Source organism: Oncorhynchus gorbuscha, linkage group LG20, assembly GCF_021184085.1.
Source record: "Oncorhynchus gorbuscha isolate QuinsamMale2020 ecotype Even-year linkage group LG20, OgorEven_v1.0, whole genome shotgun sequence".
Classification (NCBI taxonomy): Eukaryota; Metazoa; Chordata; class Actinopteri; order Salmoniformes; family Salmonidae; genus Oncorhynchus; species Oncorhynchus gorbuscha.
The window spans coordinates 14,469,322-14,496,790 of NC_060192.1; the positions used below are offsets into that span (position 1 = coordinate 14,469,322).

Genomic DNA, 27,469 nt, shown 5'->3' on the forward strand with positions numbered 1-27,469 from the left:
GCAGCAGTAAATGCTCGCAGAGCGCGCAGCCACAGATTGACAGAATTGATTCAAGGGGAAGAGTGTACGAGAAAGAGAAAGCTATGCGTCTTGCTACAATATGTCATTTTTGGAATATAGTAACGTTTAAATGTTGAGTTTGGGGATTTTTTTCCACCAAGGCGTGACCGTTTTTGGTGATGGTCTAGTAGATTGCAGTCCGTGGTTGAGACGAGTGTTCCGCTTGATCAAGTCTTGAAGAAACCAGCAGCGTTTTACAACTCGCTTATACAGTGAGTAGACACCAGCCGCACTATTGTTCTTTGCTAACCGGGCTAGTACAGTGATTTCTCAAACATATCTGCCATAGAACTACACAGCTGATTCAAATAACCAACTTGTCTTCAAGCTTTGATGATTTGAATCAGCTGTGTAGTTACAGGGCAAAAGAACATAACGTGCACCAGGAGGGCCCCAGGGCCGAGTTTGGGAAACCCTGGTCTACTAGGCCTATCCTACTGTTAAGATTATAATATTTTGTTCTTCACGGTAGGCTATATACAATCTTTACTGCATATGTGCACGTTCTGTTAATTTAAAGGCAAATGGCTAAATTTCAAAACAATATCTCAATGTAATAAGCATATGAACTGGTCAATTCAATTATTCCAAAGTCAAAATGGTCCTGTGTAGCTCAGTTGGTAGAGCATGGCGCTTGTAACGCCAGGGTAGTGGGTTCGATCCCCGGGACCACCCATACGTAGAATGTATGCACACATGACTGTAAGTCGCTTTGGATAAAAGCGTCTGCTAAATGGCATATATTATTATATTATTATTATAAAATCCTGTAGACCTACGTATAAAATGTGTGCAAAAAAGTAAATAGGTGAAGCAATGACAAGTCACGTTTTGTATTCATAATTGTAGCCTACACCAAACGAAATCAAATAACACATGTGGAGGCCTCACAAGAAGAGTTGACACTGCCAAAGTAAATGATGAGTATTAGGACTTTTCCACAACAGTATTCACCTATTACACTGTCTTCATTTATATCCATTGATAAATGGTAACGCTCTGATTCAGCTTTGCATGTAATACCTTGAACTCCTCAGATGGAGACTGAAACACATGACTGTCCTCATATAAAACTAAGAAAGTAATGTTTGTTGAAGAAGTAAGATATCAACAATCTGTCTAAATGATCATTTACCTCATGTGTATGTATTAAGGAAATAAGATGTGCCATCTCAAACATACTAAAATATCAATAGAATATGAATGTGTCCATTAAAATCATCAAATTCACTCTGATTGACATAATTACTTTTCTAATCAAAAGGTCTTATCCACTTTTGAACATGTGTTATTGTCTGCCACCCTCTTTAGTGTAATTGTCCATTGGGCCCTTTGCCAGACAGTTAAAAATAAATTAAAACACTCATTGGTGTTATTACTAAGGATTTGTACTGGTGTTTATTGTTTACCCATTCTGTCTCCTGTGGGATTCTAGATTGAGGAGAGAGAGTACAGCATGCAATGGCTCACACTGTCTGTTGATGAATACAGAAAATAAACACATCCAAATTTAAGTTTTCTGCTTATGGTCACCATGAAGGGAGTTATATTTACCATTAGTTCACATGACAGGTAATTGTGTGTAGTATGTATTAGGGGTTTCTGACTTGTTGTGAATAAAAGTCTGAGCGTGATGATGTAGTTCACCGTTGTGGGTCTGATTCCCCGGTGGGACCAATATGGGAAGAAGTACAAACATGTATATACTCACTACTGTGAGGCCCTCTGGATAAGAGTGAATGCTAAATTACTAAAACATATTTTTTGTATTTTTATGGATAGGCATTTACAATAGTAAAACATATTACTTATTGAGTTTCTATTGTTATTATACAACAAGAAGACAACAAGAAGTGTCATAGTACACCACACCTAAAATATGTACGCTATTTAGACCATTGTGTTATTGTGGCGTTAGTGCCCCATTCTCCTTTCCTTCCCCACGCCCCTCCCATATCCTCTCCCCCTCGATCGGACCCTGTTTCCCAGATAGTCTTTCAGTGAAAACAAACACATACAAATCTATTTGTCGTTTAAGATTAACATCTTCCACTCTGCGGCAGTTTCTTAAAGACTGATATGTTTTGGTTGGCATACAGCAATAGTGATTGAAGAATAATGAGAGGATTGTTGTTTAAGAAGAACGCCTATATTTTCCATAGAGCGGGGGAAATAACTTGAATCGGGCCAGGATGTAGGATGGTTTTATTTCACAAAACAAGTGCTGGACACAACCCAGCCCAGAGTCTTTGGCTGCAGATCTTGAATGTCATGTTCAGCAGTGGACTGTTGACTTTGTCAAGTTTCGTAACGCGACCGAACGGTCAAACTCAATACCCCCAGGAAAACCAGGAATTGTGGACAACGCTCACACTACTGAGTCACTCGTTGTCCGTGACATCAGATAGGCGTGTGCCCCTTCGCTAAGCCCGGCGTCTAAATGTTTCTGCAACCAACCGCAGCACTCCCAGTGGATAGCAACGGTCGTCGAGTTCAACGCCTCCGACATGTTGATGTTTAAATCCCATGAAAGCCAGTGAGGGCTATAAAAGAGTTTTGCTTTGACTTTTTTTTTGTTGCTTTGATTGACTTCAGAGCCATTCAGCTAGCTACACTGTTACAGATTTTAACCAGGTTCCGGTGAAGCAATTGTAATGACAGTCCACATTTAACATTTACATTTAAGTCATTTAGCAGATGCTCTTATCCAGAGCGACTTACAAATTGGTGCATTCACCTTATGACATCCAGTGGAACAACCACTTTACAATAGTGCATCTAAATATTTCAAGGGGGGGGAGGGGGGGTGAGAAGGATTACTTTATCCTATCCTAGGTATTCCTTAAAGAGGTGGGGTTTCAGGTCCACCACAAGATACCCAAGAGTTTCTTGATCAGCCAGGGGTAGTTGTGTTGAATTTAGATGTGTATTAGACACACCGTTTTTGTGATCATTGTGAAGGTATTTCGCCAGCGGTTGAATGGAATTGGGCATTCCGGGAAAATGTTGTCGGAGGTTGCAACAGTAACTAAGGGGGGGCTGGGCTTAGCGAAGGGTACATTTAAAATACCTCAACTGTGTTCGAATACCAATATACTAGCATACTGTATACTACATACTATATACAACTAGTTAATTTGAGTATACCATAAACAAACAGTATTCTTTCAGTTGAGTATACCTGTGCTTCATCTGTCTACCGGAAGTTTATGCTGTTGCTATGCAACTTCTTGCTAGTTTGTTAGCATAAGAAATACTAGCTAGACATCTTATGACTTCATTGTAGTAACAATGTCCATTGAGAATGCACAACACATATACCGCTAAGAATGACGTGAATAATCAAGTCAATAAATGTTGGGTAGTTTAGTTGGATAGCATATTGTAATGAAACAGCAGGGAGCCGGTCTCGAACCCTGGACCTTCGAGCCCAAGGTCCGGCGTACTATCGACTGTGCTGCAAAAGCATGCTTGTGCGGCAGGGTTGATTTTCACGCTTATAAACCCAGGGTCCTTACAATATAGTTAATATACTGGCAAGTTTGATGTGTTAGTGGCCAACTAACGTTACCCGTACATACAAGCAACTGCTGTAATGCTATGCGGTTCATAAGGCTGGCGACTGTGGCGTAGCTAACAAATTAACATAAAGTGTAACTTAATTTATTTAAAAAGTAATTACTTTATTACGTTGCTCAACATTTTCTTGACATTTGTCATAAAATACATTTTATAGTAAAAGCAATTTGTATCCACTGTAGGTTCTCTTTAACCCTAATCAAGCGCACCTGATACTAATAATTACCTGGTTGATAAGCTGAATCAGGTTAGTTACAAGTGGGGTTGGAGCGAAAACCTACAGGAAGGTAGCTCTCCAGGAACAGGGTTGGAGAGCCCTGGTTTAAAGTGACTAGAGATCCATTTATTGATATGATCAGTGACTGGGTCTCAATGTAGGCAGCAGCCTCTCTGAGTTAGTGATGGCTGTTTATCAGTCTGATGGCTATGAGATAGGGGCTGTTTTTCAGTCTCTCGGTCCCAGCTTTGATGCACCTGTACTGACCTCGCCATACGGATGGTAGCGGTGTGAACAGGCAGTGGCTCGGGTGGTTGTTGTCCTTGATTAAAATGTTGTCCTTCCTATGGCATCGGGTGCTGTAGGCGTCATGGAGGGCAGGTAGTTTTCCCCTGGTGATCAAATCAAATGTATTTATATAGCCCTTTGTACATCAGCTGATATCTCCAGAGTGCTGTACAGAAACCCAGCCTAAAACCCCAAACAGCAAGCAATGCAGGTGTAGAAGCACGGTGGCTAGGAAAAACTCCCTAGGAAGGACAAAACCTAGGAAGAAACCTAGAGAGGAACCAGGCTATGAGGGGTGGCCAGTCCTCTTCTGGCTGTGCCGGGTGGAGATTATAACAGAACATGGCCAAGATGTTCAAATGCTGGTGCTTGCCTACGGAGCTGTGAGGGGAACGGCACCTCAGTACCTCCAGGCTCTGATCAGGCCCTACACCCAAACAAGGGCACTGCGTTCATCCACCTCTGGCCTGCTCGCCTCCCTACCACTGAGGAAGTACAGCTCCCGCTCAGCCCAGTCAAAACTGTTCGCTGCCCTGGCCCCCCCAATGGTGGAACAAACTCCCTCACGACGCCAGGACAGCAGAGTCAATCACCACCTTCCGGAGACACCTGAAACCCCACCTCTTTAAGGAATACCTAGGATAGGATAAGTAATCCCTCTCACCCCCCCCCCTTAAGATTTAGATGCACTATTGTAAAGTGACTGTTCCACTGGATGTCATAAGGTGAATGCACCAATTTGTAAGTCGCTCTGGATAAGAGCGTCTGCTAAATGATTTAAATGTAAATGTAAATGTTCATAAATGACCAGTGTAACAGTATAATTTTAAACCGTCCCCTCGCCCATACCCGGGGCGCGAACCAGGGACCTTCTGCACACATCAACAACAGTCACCCACGAAGCATCGTTACCCATCACTCCATAAAAGCCGCGGCCCTTGCAGAGCAAGGGGAACTACTACTTCAAGGTCTCAGAGCAAGTGACGTAACTGATTGAAACGCTATTTTAGCGCGCACCGCTAACTAAGCCAGCCATTTCACATCCGTTACATTACATTTACATTTAAGTCATTTAGCAGACGCTACACCAGCATGGTCAAATAATAATAATCACAGTAGTTGTCGAGGGTGCAGCAAGTCAGCACCTTAGGAGTAAAATGTCAGTTGGCTTTTCATAGCTGATCATTAAGAGTATCTCTACCACTCCTGCTGTCTCTAGAGAGTTGAAAACAGCAGGTCTGGGACAGGTAGCATGTCCGGTGAACAGGTCAGGATTCCATAGCCACAGGCAGAACAGTTGAAACTGGAGCAGCAGCACGGCCAGGTGGACTGGGGACAGCAAGGAGTCATCATGCCAGGTAGTCCTGAGACATGGTCCTAGGTCTCAGGTCCTCCGAGATTGAGAAAGAAAAAGAGAATTAGAGAGAGCATACTTAAATTCACACAGGACACCGGATAAGACAGGAGAAGTACTCCAGATATAACAAACTGACCCTATCCTCCAGACACATGAACTACTGCAGCATAAATACTGGAGGCTGAGACAGGAGGGGTCAGGAGACACTGTGGCCCCATCCGATGATACCCCCAGACAGGGCCAAACAGGAAGGATATAAACCCACCCATTTTGCCAAAGCATAGCCCCCACACCACTAGAGGGATATCTTCAACCACCAACTTACCATCCTGAGACAGGGCTGAGTATATCCCACAAAGATCTCCGCAGAGATCAGAGGACAAATCATTCACAGAGACAAACTGATTTCTTTCCGACAGATAAGATCTAAACCAGGTCAGAACTTGTAGACCAATTTGGGTTTCCAATCTCTCCAAAAGAATGTGGTGATCGATGGTATCAAACGCAGCACTAAGGTCTAGGAGCACGAGGACAGATACAGAGCCTCGGTCTGATGCCATTAAAAGGTCATTTACCACCTTCACAAGTGCAGTCTCAGTGCTATGATGGGGTCTAAAACCAGACTAAAGCATTTCATATACATTGTTTGTCTTCAGGATGGCAGTGAGTTGCTGCCAACAGCTGCCAACAGCTTTTTCTAAAAGTATTTAGAGGAATGGAAGATTCGATATAGGCTGATTTCTGGGTCAAGGTTTGGCTTTTTCAAGAGAGGCTTGGTGATGCATTGTGCGGACCTCACAAACCTCTGGAGAGCCTTGCGGTTGAGGGCGGTGCAGTTGCCGTGATACAGCTCGACAGGATGCTCTCAATTGTGCATCTGTAGAAATTTGTCAGGGTTTTGGGTGATGAGACAAATTTCTTCAGCCTCCTAAGGTTGAAGATGCGCTGTTGTGCCTTCTTCACCACCCTGCCTGTGGAGGTGGACCATTTCAGTTTGTCTGTGATGTGTACGCAGAGGAACTTAAAACTTTCCACCTTCTTTACTGCTGTCCCTTCGATGTGGATAGGGGGGTGCTCCCTCTGCTGTTTCCTGAAGTCCACAATCTTCTCCTTTGTTTTGTTGACGTTGAGTGAGAGGTTATTTTCCTGACACCACACTCCGAGTGCCCTCACCTCCTCCCTGTAGGCTGTCTCGTCGTTGTTGGTAATCAAGTCCACTACTGTTGTCGTCTGCAAACTTGATGATTGAGTTGGAGTCGTGCATGGCCACGCAGTCGTGTGTGAACAGGGAGTACAGGAGGGGGCTGAACACGCACCCTTGTTGGGGCCCCAGTGTTGAGGGTCAGCGAAGTGGAGATGTTGTTTCCTACCTTCACCACCTGTGGGGCGGCCCGTCAAATTCCAGGACCCAATTGCACAGGGTGGGGTTGAGACCCAGGACCTCCAGCTTGATGATGAGCTTGAAGGGTACTATGGTATTGAATGCTGAGCTGTCATCAATGAACAGCATTCTTACATAGGTATTCCTCTTGTCCAGATGGGATAGGGCAGTGTGCAGTGTGAAGGAGATTACATCGTCTGTGGACCTGTTGGGGCGGTATGCAAACTGAAGTGGGTCTAGGATGGCCGGTAAGATGGAGGTGATATGATCCTTGACTAGTCTCTCAAAGCACTTCATGATGACAGAAGTGAGTGCTAGTCATTTAGTTCAGTTATCTTTGCCTTCTTGGGTTCAGGAACAATGCTGTGACTGTGGCCCTGTATTATCCTCAAAGCGGGCAAAAAAGGTGTTTAGTTTGTCTGGAAGCGTGATGTCGGTGTCCGTCACTACAGACTGGGGTTCAATCCCAGACTGTTTCACAGCTGGCCGGGAGTCCCGTAGGGCGGCGCACAATTGGCCCAGCTTCGCCCGGTTTGGCCGGGGGTTTTTCTTGGCTCAATGTGCTCTAGCAAATCCTAACTTCAGTCATCAGTTAAATTGTTTATCCTCCTACACATTGATGCGTCTGGCTTCCGGGTTAAGCGAGCAGGTTTTAAGAAGCACCGCGGCTTGGCGTGTCATGTTTCAGAGAATGCATGACTCGACCTTAGCCTCTTTCGAGCCCGTTGGTGAGTTGCAGCAATGAGACAAGATCGTACCTACCAATTGGATATCACGAAGAAAAAAAACAACCTAGTTTGTATAATTTTGTATTAATTATTGTGTAGTTTGTATAACTTCTTCGGCATGATATACTCCTCTGTTTATATTCACATTTACTATCAGGCAGAATACCAAGGAAAAATGTGAACTGCTTTTCTTTTTCGGATCTCCCTTGGAGTTTCCAGTTACTATATACACTGAGTTTTCCAAACCGTAGGAACAACTTTTGCCTTCAGAACAGCCTCATTTCTACAGGCATGGACACTACAAGATGTTAAAAGCGTTCAACAGGGATGCTGCTTCCCACAGTTCCGTCAAGTCGGATGGATGTCCTTTGGGTGGTGGACCATTCTTGATACACACAGGAAACTGTTGACTGAAAAAACCCAGGTTGGCATCTGCTACCATACCATGTTCAAAGGCACTTAAGTATTTTCTTGCCCATTCACCCTCTGAATGGCACACATACACAATCCATGTCTCAAATCTTAAAAATCCTTATTTAGCATGTCTCCTCCCCTTCATCTACACTGATTGAAGTGGATTGAACAAGTGACATCAATAAGGGATTATAGCTTTCACCTGGTCAGTCTATGTCATTGAAAGAGCAGGTGTTCTCAATGCTTTGTATACTCTGTGTATAGTGGGAGAGCAGTCTGTTTCATGGAAGCTCGGAGTTCAAACTTCAAGAATGTAACATAATATTTAGACGGAACAATGGGCTCAAATTCAGCAAATGATATGTTGAGACCTAGAAGAATAGTGTCATGCAGGTGAAAGAGGACCCAAAAGCGACTTGGCGAAAACAGAGTCTTTAATCCAGTAAAGTAAATACAAACAAAAAACACAACTTTCACTCGAAATGACGAGGACAAACTGGAGACTCGATCTTGAACAGCAGGTGAACAGCAGGTTGCCTCGGGAAGGCACTTGAACCAGACAGACTCAGACACCTGCTCACCACGCAGCATCTGAGGAAAACACGACACGACAGGGCGATACACAAACACAGCACGGTGAATTCTAGACAAGGAACCGACAGGACAGGAACGGAACACAAAGGAAGAAATAGGGACTCTAATCAGGGGAAAGGATCGGGAACAGGTGTGGGAAGACTAAATGATTGATTAGGGGAATAGGAACAGCTGGGAGCAGGAACAGAACGATAGAGAGAAGAGAGAGCGAGAGAGTGAGAGAGGGAGGGGAGAGAGAGGGATAGAAAGAGGGAAAGAACCTAATAAGACCAGCAGAGGGAAACGAATAGAATGGGAAGCACAGGGACAAGACAAGATAATAAATGACAAAACATGACAGTACCCCCACTCACCGAGCGCCTCCTGGCGCACTCGAGGAGGAATCCTGGCGGCAACGGAGGAAATCATCAATGAGTGAACGGTCCAGCACGTCCCGAGACGGAACCCAACTCCTCTCCTCAGGACCGTAACCCTCCCAATCCACTAAGTATTGGTGACCCCGTCCCCGAGAACGCATGTCCATGATCTTATGTACCTTGTAAATAGGTGCGCTCTCGACAAGGACGGGAGGGGGAGGAAGACGAACGGGGTGCGAAGAAAGGGCTTGACACAGGAGACATGGAAGACAGGATGGACGCGACGAAGATGTCGCGGAAGAAGCAGTCGCACAGCGACAGGATTGACGACCTGGGAGACACGGAACGGACCAATGAACCGCGGAGTCAACTTACGAGAAGCTGTCGTAAGAGGAAGGTTGCGAGTGGAAAGCCACACTCTCTGGCCGCAACAATACCTTGGACTCTTAATCCTGCGTTTATTGGCGGCTCTCACAGTCTGTGCCCTGTAACGGCAAAGTGCAGACCTCACCCTCCTCCAGGTGCGCTCACAACGTTGGACAAACGCTTGAGCGGAGGGAACGCTGGACTCGGCAAGCTGGGATGAGAACAGAGGAGGCTGGTAACCCAGACTACTCTGAAACGGAGATAACCCGGTAGCAGACGAAGGAAGCGAATTGTGAGCGTATTCTGCCCAGGGGAGCTGTTCTGCCCAAGACGCAGGGTTTCTGAAAGAAAGGCTGCGTAGTATGCGACCAATCGTCTGATTGGCCCTCTCTGCTTGACCGTTAGACTGGGGATGAAACCCGGAAGAGAGACTGACGGACGCACCAATCAAACGACAGAACTCCCTCCAAAACTGTGACGTGAATTGCGGGCCTCTGTCTGAAACGGCGTCTAACGGGAGGCCATGAATTCTGAATACATTCTCGATAATGATTTGTGCCGTCTCCTTAGCGGAAGGAAGTTTAGCGAGGGGAATGAAATGTGCCGCCTTAGAGAACCTATCGACAACCGTAAGAATCACAGTCTTCCCCGCAGACAAAGGCAGACCGGTAATGAAGTCTAGGGCGATGTGAGACCATGGTCGAGAAGGAATGGGGAGCGGTCTGAGACGACCGGCAGGAGGAGAGTTACCCGACTTAGTCTGCGCGCAGTCCGAACAAGCAGCCACGAAACGGCGCGTGTCACGCTCCTGAGTCGGCCACCAAAAGCGCTGGCGAATAGACGCAAGAGTGCCTCGAACACCGGGATGACCAGCTAACTTGGCAGAGTGAGCCCACTGAAGAACAGCCAGACGAGTGGAAACAGGAACGAAAAGGAGGTTACTAGGAAAAGCGCGCGGCGACGCAGTGTGCGTGAGTGCTTGCTTAACCTGTCTTTCAATTCCCCAGACTGTTAACCCGACAACACGCCCATAAGGAAGAATCCCCTCGGGATCAGTAGAAGCCACAGAAGAACTAAACAGACGGGATAAGGCATCAGGCTTGGTGTTCTTGCTACCCGGACGGTAAGAAATCACAAACTCGAAACGAGCGAAAAACAACGCCCAACGAGCTTGACGGGCATTAAGTCGTTTGGCAGAACGGATGTACTCAAGGTTCTTATGGTCTGTCCAAACGACAAAAGGAACGGTCGCCCCCTCCAACCACTGTCGCCATTCGCCTAGGGCTAAGCGGATGGCGAGCAGTTCACGGTTACCCACATCATAGTTGCGCTCAGATGGCGACAGGCGATGAGAAAAATAAGCGCAAGGATGAACCTTATCGTCAGACTGGAAGCGCTGGGATAGAATGGCTCCCACGCCTACCTCTGAAGCGTCAACCTCGACAATGAATTGTCTAGTGACGTCAGGAGTAACGAGGATAGGAGCGGACGTAAAACGTTCTTTTAGAAGATCAAAAGCTCCCTGGGCGGAACCGGACCACTTAAAACACGTCTTGACAGAAGTAAGAGCTGTGAGAGGGGCAGCAACTTGACCGAAATTACGAATGAAACGCCGATAGAAATTAGCGAAACCTAAAAAGCGCTGCAACTCGACACGTGACCTTGGAACGGGCCAATCACTGACAGCTTGGACCTTAGCGGAATCCATCTGAATGCCTTCAGCGGAAATAACGGAACCGAGAAAAGTAACGGAGGAGACATGAAAAGAGCACTTCTCAGACTTTACGTAGAGACAATTCTCTAAAAGGCGCTGTAGAACACGTCGAACGTGCTGAACATGAATCTCGAGTGACGGAGAAAAAATCAGGATATCGTCAAGATAGACAAAAACAAAGATGTTCAGCATGTCTCTCAGAACATCATTAACTAATGCCTGAAAAACAGCTGGCGCATTGGCGAGACCAAACGGCAGAACCCGGTACTCAAAATGCCCTAACGGAGTGTTAAACGCCGTTTTCCACTCGTCCCCCTCTCTGATGCGCACGAGATGGTAAGCGTTACGAAGGTCCAACTTAGTAAAGCACCTGGCTCCCTGCAGAATCTCGAAGGCTGATGACATAAGGGGAAGCGGATAACGATTCTTAACCGTTATGTCATTCAGCCCTCGATAATCCACGCAGGGGCGCAGAGTACCGTCCTTCTTCTTAACAAAAAAGAACCCCGCCCCGGCCGGAGAGGAAGAAGGCACTATGGTACCGGCGTCAAGAGACACAGACAAATAATCCTCGAGAGCCTTACGTTCGGGAGCCGACAGAGAGTATAGTCTACCCCGAGGAGGAGTGGTCCCCGGAAGGAGATCAATACTACAATCATACGACCGGTGAGGAGGAAGGGAGTTGGCTCGGGACCGACTGAAGACCGTGCGCAGATCATGATATTCCTCCGGCACTCCTGTCAAATCGCCAGGTTCCTCCTGAGAAGTAGGGACAGAAGAAACACTTCACATGACAAGAAACGTTCCAGGATAGGATAGAATTACTAGACCAATTAATAGAAGGATTATGACATACTAGCCAGGGATGACCCAAAACAACAGGTGTAAACGGTGAACGAAAAATCAAAAAAGAAATAGTCTCACTGTGGTTACCAGATACTGTGAGGGTTAAAGGTAGTGTCTCAAATCTGATACTGGGAAGATGACTACCATCTAAGGCGAACATGGGCGTAGGCTTCTCTAACTCTCTGAAAGGAATGTCATGTTTCCGAACCCATGCTTCGTCCATGAAACAACCCTCAGCCCCAGAGTCTATCAAGGCACTACATGTAGCACCCGAACCGGTCCAGCGTAGATGGACCGACAAAGTAGTACAGGATCTTGATGGAGAGACTTGAGTAGTTGCGCTCACCTGTAGCCCTCCGCTTACAGATGAGCTCTGGCTTTTACTGGACATGAATTAACAAAATGTCCAGCAACTCCGCAATAGAGGCACAGGCGGTTGGTGATCCTCCGTTCCCTCTCCTTAGTCGAGATGCGAATCCCTCCCAGCTGCATGGGCTCAGACTCTGAGCCAGAGGAGGGAGATGGTTGCGATGCGGAGCAGGGAAACACCGTTGATGCGAGCTCTCTTCCACGAGCCCGGTGACGAAGATCTACCCGTCGTTCTATGCGGATGGCGAGAGCAATCAAAGAGTCCACATCTGAAGGAACCTCCCGGGAGAGAATCTCATCCTTAACCACTGCGTGGAGTCCCTCCAGAAAACGAGCGAGCAGCGCCGGCTCGTTCCACTCACTAGAGGCAGCAAGAGTGCGAAACTCAATAGAATAATCCGTTATGGACCGTTCACCTTGGCATAAGGAAGCCAGGGCCCTAGAAGCCTCCCTACCAAAAACTGAACGGTCAAAAACCCGAATCATCTCCTCTTTAAAGTTCTGGAACCTGTTAGAGCAATCAGCCCTTGCCTCCCAGATAGCTGTGCCCCATTCTCGAGCCCGGCCAGTAAGGAGTGAAATGACGTAAGCAACCCGAGCTCTCTCTCTAGAGTATGTGTTGGGTTGAGAGAGAACACAATCTCACACTGCGTGAGAAAGGAGCGGCACTCAGTGGGCTGCCCGGAGTAGCAAGGTGGGTTATTAACCCTAGGTTCTGGAGGCTCGGCAGGCCAGGAAGTAACAGGTGGCACGAGACGTAGACTCTGGAACTGTCCAGAGAGGTCGGAAACCTGAGCGGCCAGGTTCTCCACGGCATGGCGAGCAGCAGACAATTCCTGCTCGTGTCTGCCGAGCATGGCTCCTTGGATCTCGACGGCAGTGTAACGAGCGTCTGAAGTCGCTGGGTCCATTCCTTGGTCGGTTCCTTCTGTCATGCAGGTGAAAGAGGACCCAAAAGCGACTTGGCGAAAACAGAGTCTTTAATCCAGTAAAGTAAATACAAACAAAAAACACAACTTTCACTCGAAATGACGAGGACAAACTGGAGACTCGATCTTGAACAGCAGGTGAACAGCAGGTTGCCTCGGGAAGGCACTTGAACCAGACAGACTCAGACACCTGCTCACCACGCAGCATCTGAGGAAAACACGACACGACAGGGCGATACACAAACACAGCACGGTGAATTCTAGACAAGGAACCGACAGGACAGGAACGGAACACAAAGGAAGAAATAGGGACTCTAATCAGGGGAAAGGATCGGGAACAGGTGTGGGAAGACTAAATGATTGATTAGGGGAATAGGAACAGCTGGGAGCAGGAACGGAACGATAGAGAGAAGAGAGAGCGAGAGAGTGAGAGAGGGAGGGGGAGAGAGAGGGATAGAAAGAGGGAAAGAACCTAATAAGACCAGCAGAGGGAAACGAATAGAATGGGAAGCACAGGGACAAGACAAGATAATAAATGACAAAACATGACAAATAGATAAGCTACTATGAATACATATACAATACACAGGCAATGGTGGGGATCGCAGTACCAGACTCTGGACTTATACTGTATGTTTCGGTTTGTAAGCACACCCTACTTAATGGCAGCGGGCCAGCTTTAGGGTGATGTTCAGTGGGGTTAACTCTTCTCTCATGTCTTTCTAGGGATGAACAGCATGGCAACCTCCCACATTCTCTTCATCTGCCTTCTCCTCATCCTAACAGTTGTGTCGCAGGAGCCGCCAACTTCTGAACAAGGTACTTTTGATTAATGATGAACCAGACCAAACCAGAGGGGCTTTCCTTTCACTGGACAATCAATAGAGACCTATCAGATTCCTAGAAGTACTTCCTATGCATGTATAGTTCGTAGTAAGGACAGTCTTGTATGTACACTATGTAGTATTATATACATAGGGGAGAACCAGGATGAAAGTAACACTTCGTTTTTCCCCTAATTACTTAGATCGATAAAGCTAGTGACACCATATTTTATGACAAACAACACTTGTCATGACAAACAACTTACAGTATATATGTCCTCTACCATAAGCAACTATAATTTCTTCTTTAGGGTAAATGAGTTTAAATGAAATAGACCAAGACCAGAACTACTGCAACGTTACTTTTGTAACCTCCAGCGGGGAGAGTAACACAGCCTTGGGGTGGAAGTGACAGCTTGTGAAAAGTGCACAATATCTGTCTCATCCCCATGTTTCTGGTTTGTAATGCTCATTACTTTCGACAAATGTACTATCAGACATCATTTAATGTGTCGATTTGATTAATTCATGTTAAAGGTTAGAAGTGTATGAAAATGAACCTTGCGACAACATCTCAATGTTGCGCAATCATAACATTTTTGACGTACAATATTAATCAGACTAAAAGGAATCACATAATGGCTGTATTAACCATCATTTCCTAATCTCACTTTAATGGGAATGTAGAAAGATATGTGTTTCACCATTTTAAATGACTATTCATGCATAGCCCTACCAATCAGGTGTGCTCCAGCTATCCTTGTCATGTGCACTCCTCGTGTCTTGATAGAATAAAACATTTTTATTTTCTTCACAAAATGGCAAACTCATCATGCTTATCACATTTCCATGGCTTGACACAAGGTAATTGACCCACATAATCATAAATATATGTATATATTTTTAACCACTAACTTGTTGATTTAAAGCTTGTGAGAAGTGGATCCATCCAGTCAATTTATTAAGGCATAATTCTAATGTCATATAATGTTCAAACATTCAGTCACTTGTTGATATCTTGCTAACATTATAAAAGCAATATGAACTGTGCTTAAACGGTTTATTCTATTTTATTCCAGGTTCATCAGTTAACATTGTTACTTTGGTCCCACCCCTTTCTCCTGCAACTTCTCCCAGGCTAACACCCAAGACTAGCTGGCATGACACTTGAAATCTATACTGTCATTTATCCACTAGATGGTTTAAGAAAGTGACATGTTTGGAACCTTAACAACCTCTCAATGTTGTTTTTCCTCATTTGAAGTGAAGTATTTAATAAATGGCCTCCCAAATAAGGGGGCGGCAGGGTAGCCTAGTGGTTAGAGCGTTGGACTTGTAACCGGAGCTGACAAGGTACACATCTGTCATTCTGCCCCTGAACAGGCAGTTAACCCACTGTTCCTAGGCCGTCATTGAAAATAAGAATTTGTTCTTAACTGACTTGCCTGGTTAAATAAAGGTAAAACATAAAATTAAAAATTAAAAAAGAACATGGAGGCCAGTGGTTATTTAGAGAGAGTTACATGTTCAAGCTTCATCAATCCGCTGTCAGGGGAGCACGCTTTGTCCCCCTCCCCATTAAAACAGCCATTTCCTATCTCCGTCCCTACTATTACCCAGCAGCTGTGCAAACACAACCCTCTCTTCCCCTTTGATTAAAGTCTTGATGAATGTTTGGACTTTTCAGTCCTAACGTGAGAGAGTAATTCATGATAGTTTCCCAAAATAAATGTGTGTCTAAAATAAATATACAGCAAGCATTTACCTGTTCTGTTCTGTTTTGTCCAAGAAATGAAGTGAATTACATGTGCAATGTGCCATTTCCCCATTTATGGTAGAGGAAAGCTTGAGTGAAGGACATATGATATATATTGTACTTATGTGGGCACTTTAAAGCAGTAGCTGCAACCAAGGTATTCTCCTTCAATTGAACAGATTTAAAGCACTGAGGTAAAACCTTGGATTATAAAGCTTTTCTTTCGGTTTGTGTCTGCACCTCCCACCCAATTGACAAAATGTGTCAATTATATTTTTGTCTGGGATCTTAAATTCTTTCAACTATTCTGACAGTGAAGTAACACTTACTGGAAACAGAGGAACTTTGTCGAAGAAGCAGCACAGTCAAAGCCTACACAAATCAGACAAAACAGACTCACGGTAGAGGGAAAGCCTCTGCTCAATCAGTCATCGCTAAAGAGCTCTAATATAAAGTGTATAATGTTACGTAACATGAAGAAACACTTATGAAAGTGTGACTTCACTCACCATAAAGGCCTGAACCACCTAGGAATAAAACTTCCTGCACTCAAACTTTGTTCATTCAACACTCTTGAATGAAGGGACCTCTGAATATCTAAACCGTTTCCCACAGTGCACTACTCACTGCTCCCACACTGCCCCTTCAGAATTCCTGGGAATCCAGTTCCTGGAAAGCACTCAATGTGCAGTGTGCCTAGTGCAACACTATGTGCCCATACGTGCAAGCTTGTTTAAAGAACATGTTCTAACTTATTGTATTAGTCTGTATAATACACTAAACACAGTGCCATTGCATTATCATAAAACATGTTGCGTTTTCACAAATAACTGCTATATTCAATTATTTATGTAACATTTAAACCAGAGTGTGTAATTAAATCATTCATACTGTATATCTGTGATCTAGTCCTCTTGAGAGTTGTTAACTGTGTGCCAGACAGTTACAGTATGATGATACCCCCTGGTGTGTAGTGGAGAACCGGGACAAAGGTAACACACATTTTCTCAGAGAACTATGTCATTCTAACTTCTGCGTTAAGTCGGCATGTTCCTAAAGTGGAGGACGAGCTCCCTGTTAAAAAAACAGCCCAGCCCAACCATGATTCACAGAGTTAAACAAAGTGGTTTTGAGCCATTGAAGGAGTAAAAAAAACAGACCCGGAAGGGTTTTTCATTGGTAGAGTTTAAGGCAATAGCACCATCCCTTTCATCTGTATAGATGTGACTGTGTATATGGGATATGTCAGTGACATTGTAGAGAGATAATAGGGAATTTGCCTCTGTACAGCATCCAGTTCTAGCACTCCTTGCATGTGTACACTACAGGGAATTACATTAAAAGGTACATGTGCATTTAGAAGCCCCTTGATTAAAATAGACATTTCCTCCCACCGTACCTCCTATTTGACAGCAGCCGATCAAACACAACGCTCTCTTTCCTTTGATTAGTCAGGATGAATGTTTTGACATTTCAGTCCTAATGTGAGAGATTTTACGAGATAAATGAGCACGTTTTGTATCTTTATTAAAGGCAATTAAATGTACTCTGCACTGCAGGGATGTCAGAGTAAACGGGTTGTAATGGAAAAGAGTTCACATTCCAGTGACTGGAAATACTAGAATAACTGGAACTCGAAAGTGTATGTTTTCTTGGAAAGTGTGTTTTGAAGTTAGAGCTTCAACGTTTTGTTGGAGCCAGTGATATCTGCTGCCCACTTTTGCTTCTGTGAAAACTAGCGACCTGAACTTGGCGAACACGAATCAAACAGCACTCACTCACATCCACACTCACTCACATCCACACTCACTCACATCCACACTCACTCACATCCACATTCACTCACATCCACACTCACTCACATCCACACTCACTCACATCCACATTCACTCACATCCACACTCACTCACATCCACACTCACTCACATCCACACTCACTCACATCCACACTCACTCACATCCACACTCACTCACATCCACACTCACTCACATCCACACTCACTCACATCCACATTCACTCACATCCACACTCACTCACATCCACACTCACTCACATCCACATTCACTCACATCCACACTCACTCACATCCACACTCACTCACATCCACACTCACTCACATCCACACTCACTCACATCCACACTCACTCACATCCACACTCACTCACATCCACACTCACTCACATCCACACTCACTCACATCCACACTCACTCACATCCACACTCACTCACATCCACACTCACTCACATCCACACTCACTCACATCCACACATCACTCACATCCACACTCACTCACATCCACACTCACTCACATCCACACTCACTCACATCCACACTCACTCACATCCACACTCACTCACATCCACACTCACTCACATCCACACTCACTCACATCCACACTCACTCACATCCACACTCACTCACATCCACACTCACTCACATCCACACTCACTCACATCCACACTCACTCACATCCACACTCACTCACATCCACACTCACTCACATCCACACTCACTCACATCCACACTCACTCACATCCACACTCACTCACATCCACACTCACTCACATCCACACTCACTCACATCCACACTCAAGAACATTCACAAGTACTCACATATATATTTACACGTGCACATTTACATTCAGAAAATATTGGGTAAGTCAAAATGGGGACTGGATGTAGAGTCTCAATTTCTGCATAGCACGCACACACAAACGCACGCACGCACACACACACCACTAGTCCCCGAATCCTAATCAGTCACAGGAAATGTACCTAGTATGAAACCCTTAAGCGTTGCCAGGTGTTGGATAGATTTTTCCTCTTAATTCTAAGGGCTTTCCTGGGAGGAAAGGATCTGGTAAACAGGTTATTTTTAACCTCTGCGCCCCCTTCCCCCCTTGTTGAGCTGCTAACCAAGCCAGTGGTATGCATCACTCCTCAGAAGAGCAATACACTGTTGAAGCTGCCATCTCCCTAGGCGCCAGGGCCCTTCAATCAGCTGTTGTGCTGTCCCACTCATCGGTGTTGATGTGGCAGACTGACAGCTCTTGCCAGTGTCATTATGGGAGATGGTACTTAAAGTCACTCCTCAGGGCTGTGAACAGACAAGAGTGTTTACCTTAAGCACCCCTCTCCCCGAGGACACATTAGTATGATAATTTAATATAGCACAGACAGACCAAGACAGCACTTACCTGTTATAAACAAGATAGAATGATAATTTACCATTCCTACAGCTTATTTATTGGTTCCTTTATAATCTCAATGAGCAGAAGGTAACAAGATAAGCAATACTACAGTGTTTTCATGTGTAGAGGTAGTAATTGGCTTCTGAGGAAATCATTCCAATTGAGCAATTTAATTAGGAATTTCATTGTCCGCTCTCATTTCCTGCAGAAACAGAAGATATCTGAACAGTAGTGTCCATTACTGTGAGTAGAGGTTTCACACCTTGTACTATGTAGTTCTGAGAACCGGTAACGGAGAGGATTTACCAGAAAGTCCCGTGGGCAGTATAGTCTGGCTGACCATTTGAAGGTCTATGGATACTTCCAGGAAAACACAGCTGTCCGCCCTGTGGCTATTACACATGAAGAGCAGCTCTGCCCCGTAAATGGTCTCTATATACAGCAACGGGCGTAGTTCAACTTGACTGGGTGTGTGTCATTTTAGGATAATTAAAAATGGGCGCAAAGTTCATGTTTAAGTTAGAGTTTTGACTGTTTGCAAGCCTTATAGACTGTGTGTGCTCACATCTCTCTTTCTCACGCTCTCCCTCTCAGCCCTGCCCCAGATCCGCCCCCAGATCACTGGCTGTGTCTCCCATGACATGAACACGTTCCGCTGCAGATGGAATGTCGGAACATTCCAGAACCTCACAGAGCCCAGAGACCTGCGGATGTTCTACTACATCAATAACAAGAAGTGAGAGAAAGAAGAGTTTGTTCACTGATAGGCCAATTCATTTTTCTTGAAATCGTTTGTAAGTTATTAGCCGTATGTGAGTCTCTTCCTCTTACCTACATGTCAGGTGCATGATGTTAGTCTTTCTTCCAATCAGCACAGTATTAAACCCCCCATGTTGTCTCCCATGCCTGCAGCATATCTCCCAAAGAGTGGAGTGAGTGTCCTAACTACATGGCTGACAGGATAGACGAGTGCTTCTTCAATGAAAGCTACACGAAGGTCTGGATAACCTACAGTGTCCAACTCCGCTCTGGAGTTCAGGATATTCTCTATGACGAGGTCATCTTCACTGTGGAAGACATCGGTGAGCCTGGCCTCTGACCTCCTAAACCATAGTTACCTATACAGTGCTTTCAGAAAGGGTTCACAACCCCTTGACTTTTTCCACTTTTTGTTGCGTTACAGCCTGAATTTGAAAAATGAAATACTGAATTTTATATATCACTATTATTAGACAAAATAAAGAAAAACCTTTGAATGAGTAGGTGTTCTAAAACTCTTGACTGGTTGTGTGTGTGTGTGTGTGTGTGTGTGTGTGTGTGTGTGTGTGTGTGTGTGTGTGTGTGTGTGTGGTGTGTGTGTATATATATATTTCAGAACACCTACTCGTTCAAGGGATTTGCTTTATTTTTTACTATTTTCTACATTGTAGAATAATAGTGAAGACATGAAAACCATGAAATAACACATTTGGAATCATGTAGTAACCCAAAAAGTTAATCAAAAAGTAAATATTTTTGTAGTAACCAAAAAACAAATCAAGATATCTTATGAGATTCTTCAAATAGCCAACCTTTGCCTTGGTGACAGCTTTGCACACTCTTGGCATTGAAGTCATAAACAGCTCAATGCTTGAAGCACAGCGACGAGCTGCTGTCAAAACGCACTAAAGTGCTGTTTGAATGAATGCTTACGAGCCTGCTGGTGCCTACCATCACTCAGTCAGACTGCTCTATCAAATCATAGACTTAATTATAACAGAATAACACACGGAAATACTATCCTTAGTTTCCGGATTCGACCATATTAATGACCTATCATCTCGAAAACAAGACGTTTATTCTTTCAGTGAAATACAGAACCGTTCTGTATTTTATCTAACGGGTGGCATCCATAAGTCTAAATATTCCTGTTACATTGCACAACTTTCAATGTTATGTCATAATTACGTAAAATTCTGGCAAATTAGGCAGCCCAAACTTTTTCATATACACTGACTCTGCGTGCAATGAACACAAGAGAAGTGAGACAATTTCACCTGGTTAATATTGCCTGCTAACCTGGATTTCTTTTAGCAAAATATGCAGGTTTAAAAATCTATACTTCTGTGTATTGATTTTAAGAAAGGAATTGATGTTTATGGTTAGGTACAGTCGTGCAACGATTGTGCTTTTTTCGCAAATGAGCTTTTGTTAAATCATCCCCCGTTTGGCGAAGTTGGCTGTCTTTGTTAGGAAGAAATAGTCTTCACAGAGTTCGCAAGGAGCCAGGTTAGCAGACAATATTAACTAAATATGCAGGTTTAAAAATATATACTTGTGTATTGATTTTAAGAATACGCATCGATTGTATGCAACACAGGACGCGCTAGATAAACTCGTAATATCATCAAACATGTGTAGTTAACTAGTGATTATGATTGATTGATTGTTTTTTATAAGATAAGTTTAATGCTAGCTAGCAACTTACCTTGGCTTCTTACTGCATTTGCGTAACAGGCAGCCTCCTCGTGGAGTGCAATGTAATCAGGTGGTTAGAGCGTTGGACTAGTTAACTGTAAGGTTGGAAGATTGAATCCCCGAGCTGACAAGGTACACATCTGTCATTCTGCCCCTGAACAAGGCAGTTAACCCACCGTTCCTAGGCCTTCATTGAAAATAAGAATGTGTTCTTAACTGACTTGCCTATTTAAATAAAGCATAAATAAATGTGTATAAAATAATAATAACAACAAAAATAAAAAATCGGTGTCCAAAAATACTTGAAATTGGCCATTCCGATTAATCAGTCGACCTCTAGTTAAGACACTTGCCAGTTGGTCCGCGCATGCTTTGAGTACACATCCTGGTAATCCGTCTGGCCCCACGGCTTTGTGAATGTTGACCTGTTTGTGAATGTCGACTGGATTTCCCTTTGTAGTCCTTAATAGTTTTTAAACCCTGCCACATCTGACGAGAGTCAGAGCCGGTGTAGTGGGATTCAGTCTTAATCCTGTATTGAAGCTTTGCATGTTTGATGGTTCGTCTGAGGGCGCTGCGGGATTTCTTATAAGCATCTGGATTAGTGTCCCGTCTCCTTGAAAGTGGCAGCTCTAACTTGTAGCTTGATGCGGATGTTGTCTGTAATCCAAGGCTTCTGGTTGGGATATGTACAGTACGTACAGTCACTGTGGGGACAACGTCGTCGATGCACTTATTGATGAAGCCGATGATTGAGGTGGTATACTCCTCAATGTCCTTGGATGAATCTTGGAATATATTCCAGTATTCCAGGCAAATAAAACAGTCCTGTAGCGTAGCATCTGCGACATCTGACCACTTCTGTATTGAGCGAGTCACTGTTACTTCCTGAGCGAGTCACTGTTATTTTTGCTTGTAAGCAGGAATCACGAGGATAGAATTATGGTCAGATGTGCCAAATGGAGGGCGGAGGAGAGCTTTGTATGCGTCTCTGTGTGTGGAGAAAGGTGGTCTAGAGTTTCTAGAGTTTTCTCCATCTTTTCTTCACGCAAATGACGGGGATTTGGGCCTGTTCCCAAGAAAGCAGTATATCCTTTGTGTCAGACTCGTTAAAGAAAAAAATCTTTGTCTAGTTCCAGGTGAGTAATCGCCGTTCTGATGTCCAGAAGTTATTTTCAGTCGTAAGAGACAGTAGCAGCAACATTATGTACAAAATAGCACAGTTGGTTAGGAGCCCGTAAAACGGCAGCCATCCCCTCCGGCGCCATTCTTAAGATCTTGGCTTGCATTTTGACTCAAAGTGATCTTGACTCAGAAAAGGTTGGTGACTACTGATCTATGCTAATTGAAGTAGATTTAACAAGTGACATCAATGAGGGATCATTGCTTTCACCTGGATTCCCCTGGCTTCCTATGTTATGGAAAGAGCAGGTGTTCTTAATGATTTGTTGCTGACAGGTGTATGAAATCGAGCACACAGCCATGCAATCTCCAAAGACAAACATTGGCAGTATATTGGCCTTACTGAAGAACTTGTGACTTTTAGCATGGCACCGTCCTAGGATGCCACCTTTCCAACAAGTCAATTCATCAAATTTCTGCTCTGCGAGAGCTGCCCCAGTCAACCGTAAGTGCTGTGCTGTTATTGTGAAGTGGAACATCTAGGGCCAACAATGGCTCAGCCGTGATGTGGTAGGCCACACAAGCTCACAGAACAGGACCGCTGAGTGCTGTGCATAGAGTGTAAAAATGGTCTGTCCTCGGTTGCAACACTCACTACGGAGTTCCAAACTGCCTCTGGAAGCAACGTCAGCACAATAACTGTTCTTTGGGAGCTTCGTAAAATGGGTTTCCATGGCCGAGCAGCTGCACACAATCCTAAGATCACCATGCGCAATCCCAGGTGTCGGCTGAAGTGGTGTAAAGCTTGCTGCCATTGGACTCTGGAGCAGTGGAAACGCATTCTCTGGAGTGATGAATCACGCTTCACCATCTGGCTGTCAGACGAATCTGGGTTTGGCGGATGCCAGAAGAACGCTAACCTGCCCGAATGCATTGTGCCAACTGTAAAGTTTGGTGGAGGAGGAGTAATAGTATGGGCTGCTTTTCATGGTTCAGGCCCCTTAGTTCCAGTGAAGGAACAACTTAACTCTACAGCATACAATGACATTCTAGACGATTCTGTGCTTCCAAATTTGTGGCAACAGTTTGGTGTAGGCCCTTTCCTGTTTTAGCATGACAATGCCCCATGCACAAAGCGAGGTCCATACAGGAATGGTTTGTCGAGATCGGTGTGGAATAACTTTACTGCCCTGCACATAGCCCTGACCTCAACCCCATCAAACACCTTTGGGATGAATTGGAACGCTGACTGCGAGCCAGGCCTAATTGCCCGACCTCACTAATGCTCTTGTGGCTGAATAGAAGCAAGCCACTGCATCAATGTTTCAACATCTAGTGGAAAGTCTTCCCAAAAGAGTGGAGGCTGTTATAGCAGCCAAGCGGGGACCAAATCCATATTAATGCCCATGATTTTGGAATGAGATGTTCGACGAGCTGGTGTCCACATATTTTTGGTCATGCAGTGTGTATGTACAGTATATACAATATATTGCCTAGTTGTGTAGATATATTGAATTTTGTATGTGCCATTCAGCATTTGAAGTGATGAACCAACTAATGTTTTCCAGTGGAACCAGACCCTCCAATAGCGCTGAACTGGACCCTGCTGAATGTGGGTCTAACCGGGAGCCACTTTGACATCATGGTGAGCTGGGAGCCGCCACACTCTGCAGACGTGTCTACGGGCTGGATGACGCTACAATACGAGGTGCAGTACCGTGAGGTCAATTCAACACTGTGGAGGATGGTGAGTCTACACCCTAGCAGTTAGCTGACCAGTGGTGGCTTTTCTGCATGATAAATTAGCGAGACATTCTACTGCACTGATGGATAAAGTTACACAAGCATTTCACTGCACCTGCCAAAAGACCTGCAAATCTGTGTATGCATTCAATTAACTTTGATTTGATTACCCTTCCATGAGGACTCTGACTCTTTTGGTGAAACTGTTGCAGATCCCACCATTGTGACATTTCAGAATCTTTACATAGGGCTCTATTCAATCCGTATCGAGGAAGTTCAGCATTACAGCATGGTTTAAATTCCTGCGTTAGCGGAGACTGCATTCACGGTAAACGGTGTATATTGTCAGCTAAATCCTAAATGACCTTACCATTTCTATCACGCAATCTGCAACGCTTCAGCGACACAGATTGAATAGATTCCTAAATGTAGTTTTCAGTGCTCATATACACCTTCATCTGGACAGACCTGCTAAGACTGCTGTCCATGTCATTTTGACATGACCAAGTTTTACTGCACTATTTTAAAAGTAACTAATAATCAAGTCTTATGCCTCCTTCTCCCATGTTGTAATTTAGAACAGACCGCCTCTTTTCCACTCTGGCCTCATTCTCACCCTTTTATGTTATCTCCCTCCATGCAAGGGAACATGAGTCTAATCTTGGGGGTAATCTACCAAAGTGACATACCAAGGCTCTACTGCTTTCGTTGATTCAGGTCCTTATATGGATGAAGCATGCCGGTGTAAGTTGTCTCGCCTGCTGTGTGGGTGCTATTCACCAACTTACTGTTGTGTAATCTTCCTGTTTTGACTGCACCCCCTAGGTGAACCTTGAGAAGGGGAGGCAGCGGTCGCTGTACGGGCTGCGCACCAACACAGATCACGAGGTCAGGGTGAGGTGCAAGACGCTGGCATCACGTAATTTTGGGGAATTCAGCGACCCCATAGTCATACACATCCCCACTACAGGTACTGACATGTATAGTTTGTATATACTGTCATATAGAATGTAGCATGTTATAATATGATGTCTCTGTTTTGAATCATATTAATTGCCTTCTATATCCGTGTGCTCAGAGTCCCGATTTCCAGCTACTGTCCTGCTTGTCTTTGCTGCCTTGGGTTTAGCAGTCATCCTATTACTGGTCATCTATTCCCAGCAACAGAAGTAAGATATTTACTTTTCCCTGTTACTCTGTCTTAAAATAATATGTTCAACCTCTTCAGATAAATATGAAGTCTTATGCAACATGTGTGCCTGTTAATAACTATTCCTCTATCTTCAAGGTTGATGTTGATTCTCCTGCCTCCAATTCCTGGTCCCAAAATCAAAGGAATCGACCCTGAGCTCTTCAAGGTATTAATTTGACACAATTTTTTTTTTAAACGGGGAGACAATATGAAGTACCAGCGAGGTTGTAATAGATGTATGTTTCCCCTTTAAACTAACTCTGAGGTATTATGTCTTTGTCCATAGAAAGGTAAGTTGGCTGAGCTGACCTCCATCCTGGGCGACCACCCTGACCTGAGGCCAGAGCTGTACGGTGAAGACTCCTGGGTGGAGTTCATCGAGCTGGACATGGAGGAGCCCAACGACAGGCTGACTGAGCTGGACACACAGTGCTTGATGGACCGCTCGCTCTCCTCAGACTGTCCCCCTCTCACCATTGGCTTCGGAGATGACGACTCTGGCCGGGCCAGCTGCTGTGACCCTGATCTGCCTGAACCAGAGGCCTTCCCCTTCCATCCCCTCCTCTCCATCACCAGCCCCAGCCTGGAGCCCTCTGGTGCCAGCACTGAGGCCAGCTCCCCAGTCCAGACCCCCACCACAGGGATGACTCTCTGGGCTGTCCCTGGCAGGGAAGACCTCTATACCCAGGTGAGCGAGGTGAGACCCACTGGCGAAGTGCTGCTGATGCCTGAGGAGCAGAGCAAGGTTGAGAAGGATGCAGAGGAGAAGGCTAAGGAGGGAAAGGAGAAAGAGAAGCAGAGGAAGGAGTTTCAGCTACTGGTGGTGAATGCTGACGGGGGAGGTTACACCACAGAGTTAGACGCTGGGAAGATGAGTGCCAAACTCCCCACTGGGAGAGGCAGCCAGCCTGCTCCAACAGAGGATAGTAGGCTTGTGCAGGGACAGCCCTCTGGGGAGTACCAGAGCCTGTACTTTGAGGCTGAAATGCCCCCCATCCCACCTGCCTCGCCCGTCTCCCCACTGCTCCCTCTCTCTGTCTACACCATGGTGGAGGGAGTGGACAGGCAGAACAGCCTCCTTCTGAAGCCCAGCCCCCCACCTGCACCCCAGCCAGTCCTAACCAAGCTGCCCCTTCCTACACCTACACCAGAGGGGTACCTGACCCCTGACCTACTGGGAAATATTACACCATAACTCAGAGGTGTAGAGACTATGCTATTGCACACATATCAGAGGTGGCATTGGAATTCAGTGACTATAAATCAAAGAGTAGGTTGCCAAATGGTATACCTCCAAAAATGAGGGGGGTTCCCCTGCCTGCCCCACCTCTTATCATTCCTTCTCCCAACATGACCGCTACAGACATTTTGAGGTTTGGTAAGAAGGATGGGGAGGTCATTAGAGGGGTTTGTTCTTCAAGGTCTGAACTGATGTGCCACACCTGTCTGCTAACACCTTAACTGTGAAAACAAAGGATATAGAAGGACAAGAAGGGATTATGGTCTCTCATAGGAGCTGGCCGTATGAAATATCTTAACATATTACTAATATTTTTGAAGAACATTATCTATAAGTGACTTTAATTGCCAGCACAAGATACATATAGTTAACTTAGTGGTGTTGATAACAATCATTTACAATAATCCCAATTATTGGTTCTTACAACTGAAAAGTAGTTACAGATCGGAATATTGTCAAAAGGGAAACATTTGGTAAACAAGTGGGAATACACCATTTGTGTTCTGCCGATTGACTGTGGCTTCTCAACCAGTCTATAAGAGTAGGTCATTGTGTTGTTTTTCCATATATACACAAATGTGTTTTATCAAAAATTATATATATTTTTCCTGCTTACTATGATGTACGCTTACAAAAAATGGACTATGAAATAAGTGTCAGATGATCTTTCTGGGGAACTGGAAATGGTAATGGTTCTTCACTGTACAGATATAATGTTATAAATAAACATATTTCACATTAAAA

At 44.8% G+C, this 27,469-nt stretch overlaps 1 protein-coding gene across 2 annotated transcripts; it reads left to right on the top strand.

Moving 5' to 3' along the window:
* On the top strand, window positions 1-27,469 carry LOC124006843 (growth hormone receptor-like). 2 transcript variants are annotated; one of them, XM_046317034.1, is made up of 9 exons: window positions 1-272; window positions 13,925-14,017; window positions 19,566-19,707; window positions 19,884-20,053; window positions 24,119-24,297; window positions 25,119-25,263; window positions 25,372-25,462; window positions 25,582-25,651; window positions 25,772-27,469. In XM_046317034.1, exons 2-9 carry the CDS (start codon window positions 13,927-13,929, stop codon window positions 26,678-26,680), a joined length of 1,797 nt encoding a protein of 598 aa, XP_046172990.1. In that variant the 5' UTR covers window positions 1-272; window positions 13,925-13,926; the 3' UTR covers window positions 26,681-27,469. The 2 variants fall into 2 exon arrangements, with proteins under 2 accessions (XP_046172990.1, XP_046172991.1); XM_046317035.1 differs by lacking the exon at window positions 1-272 and adding an exon at window positions 7,143-8,034.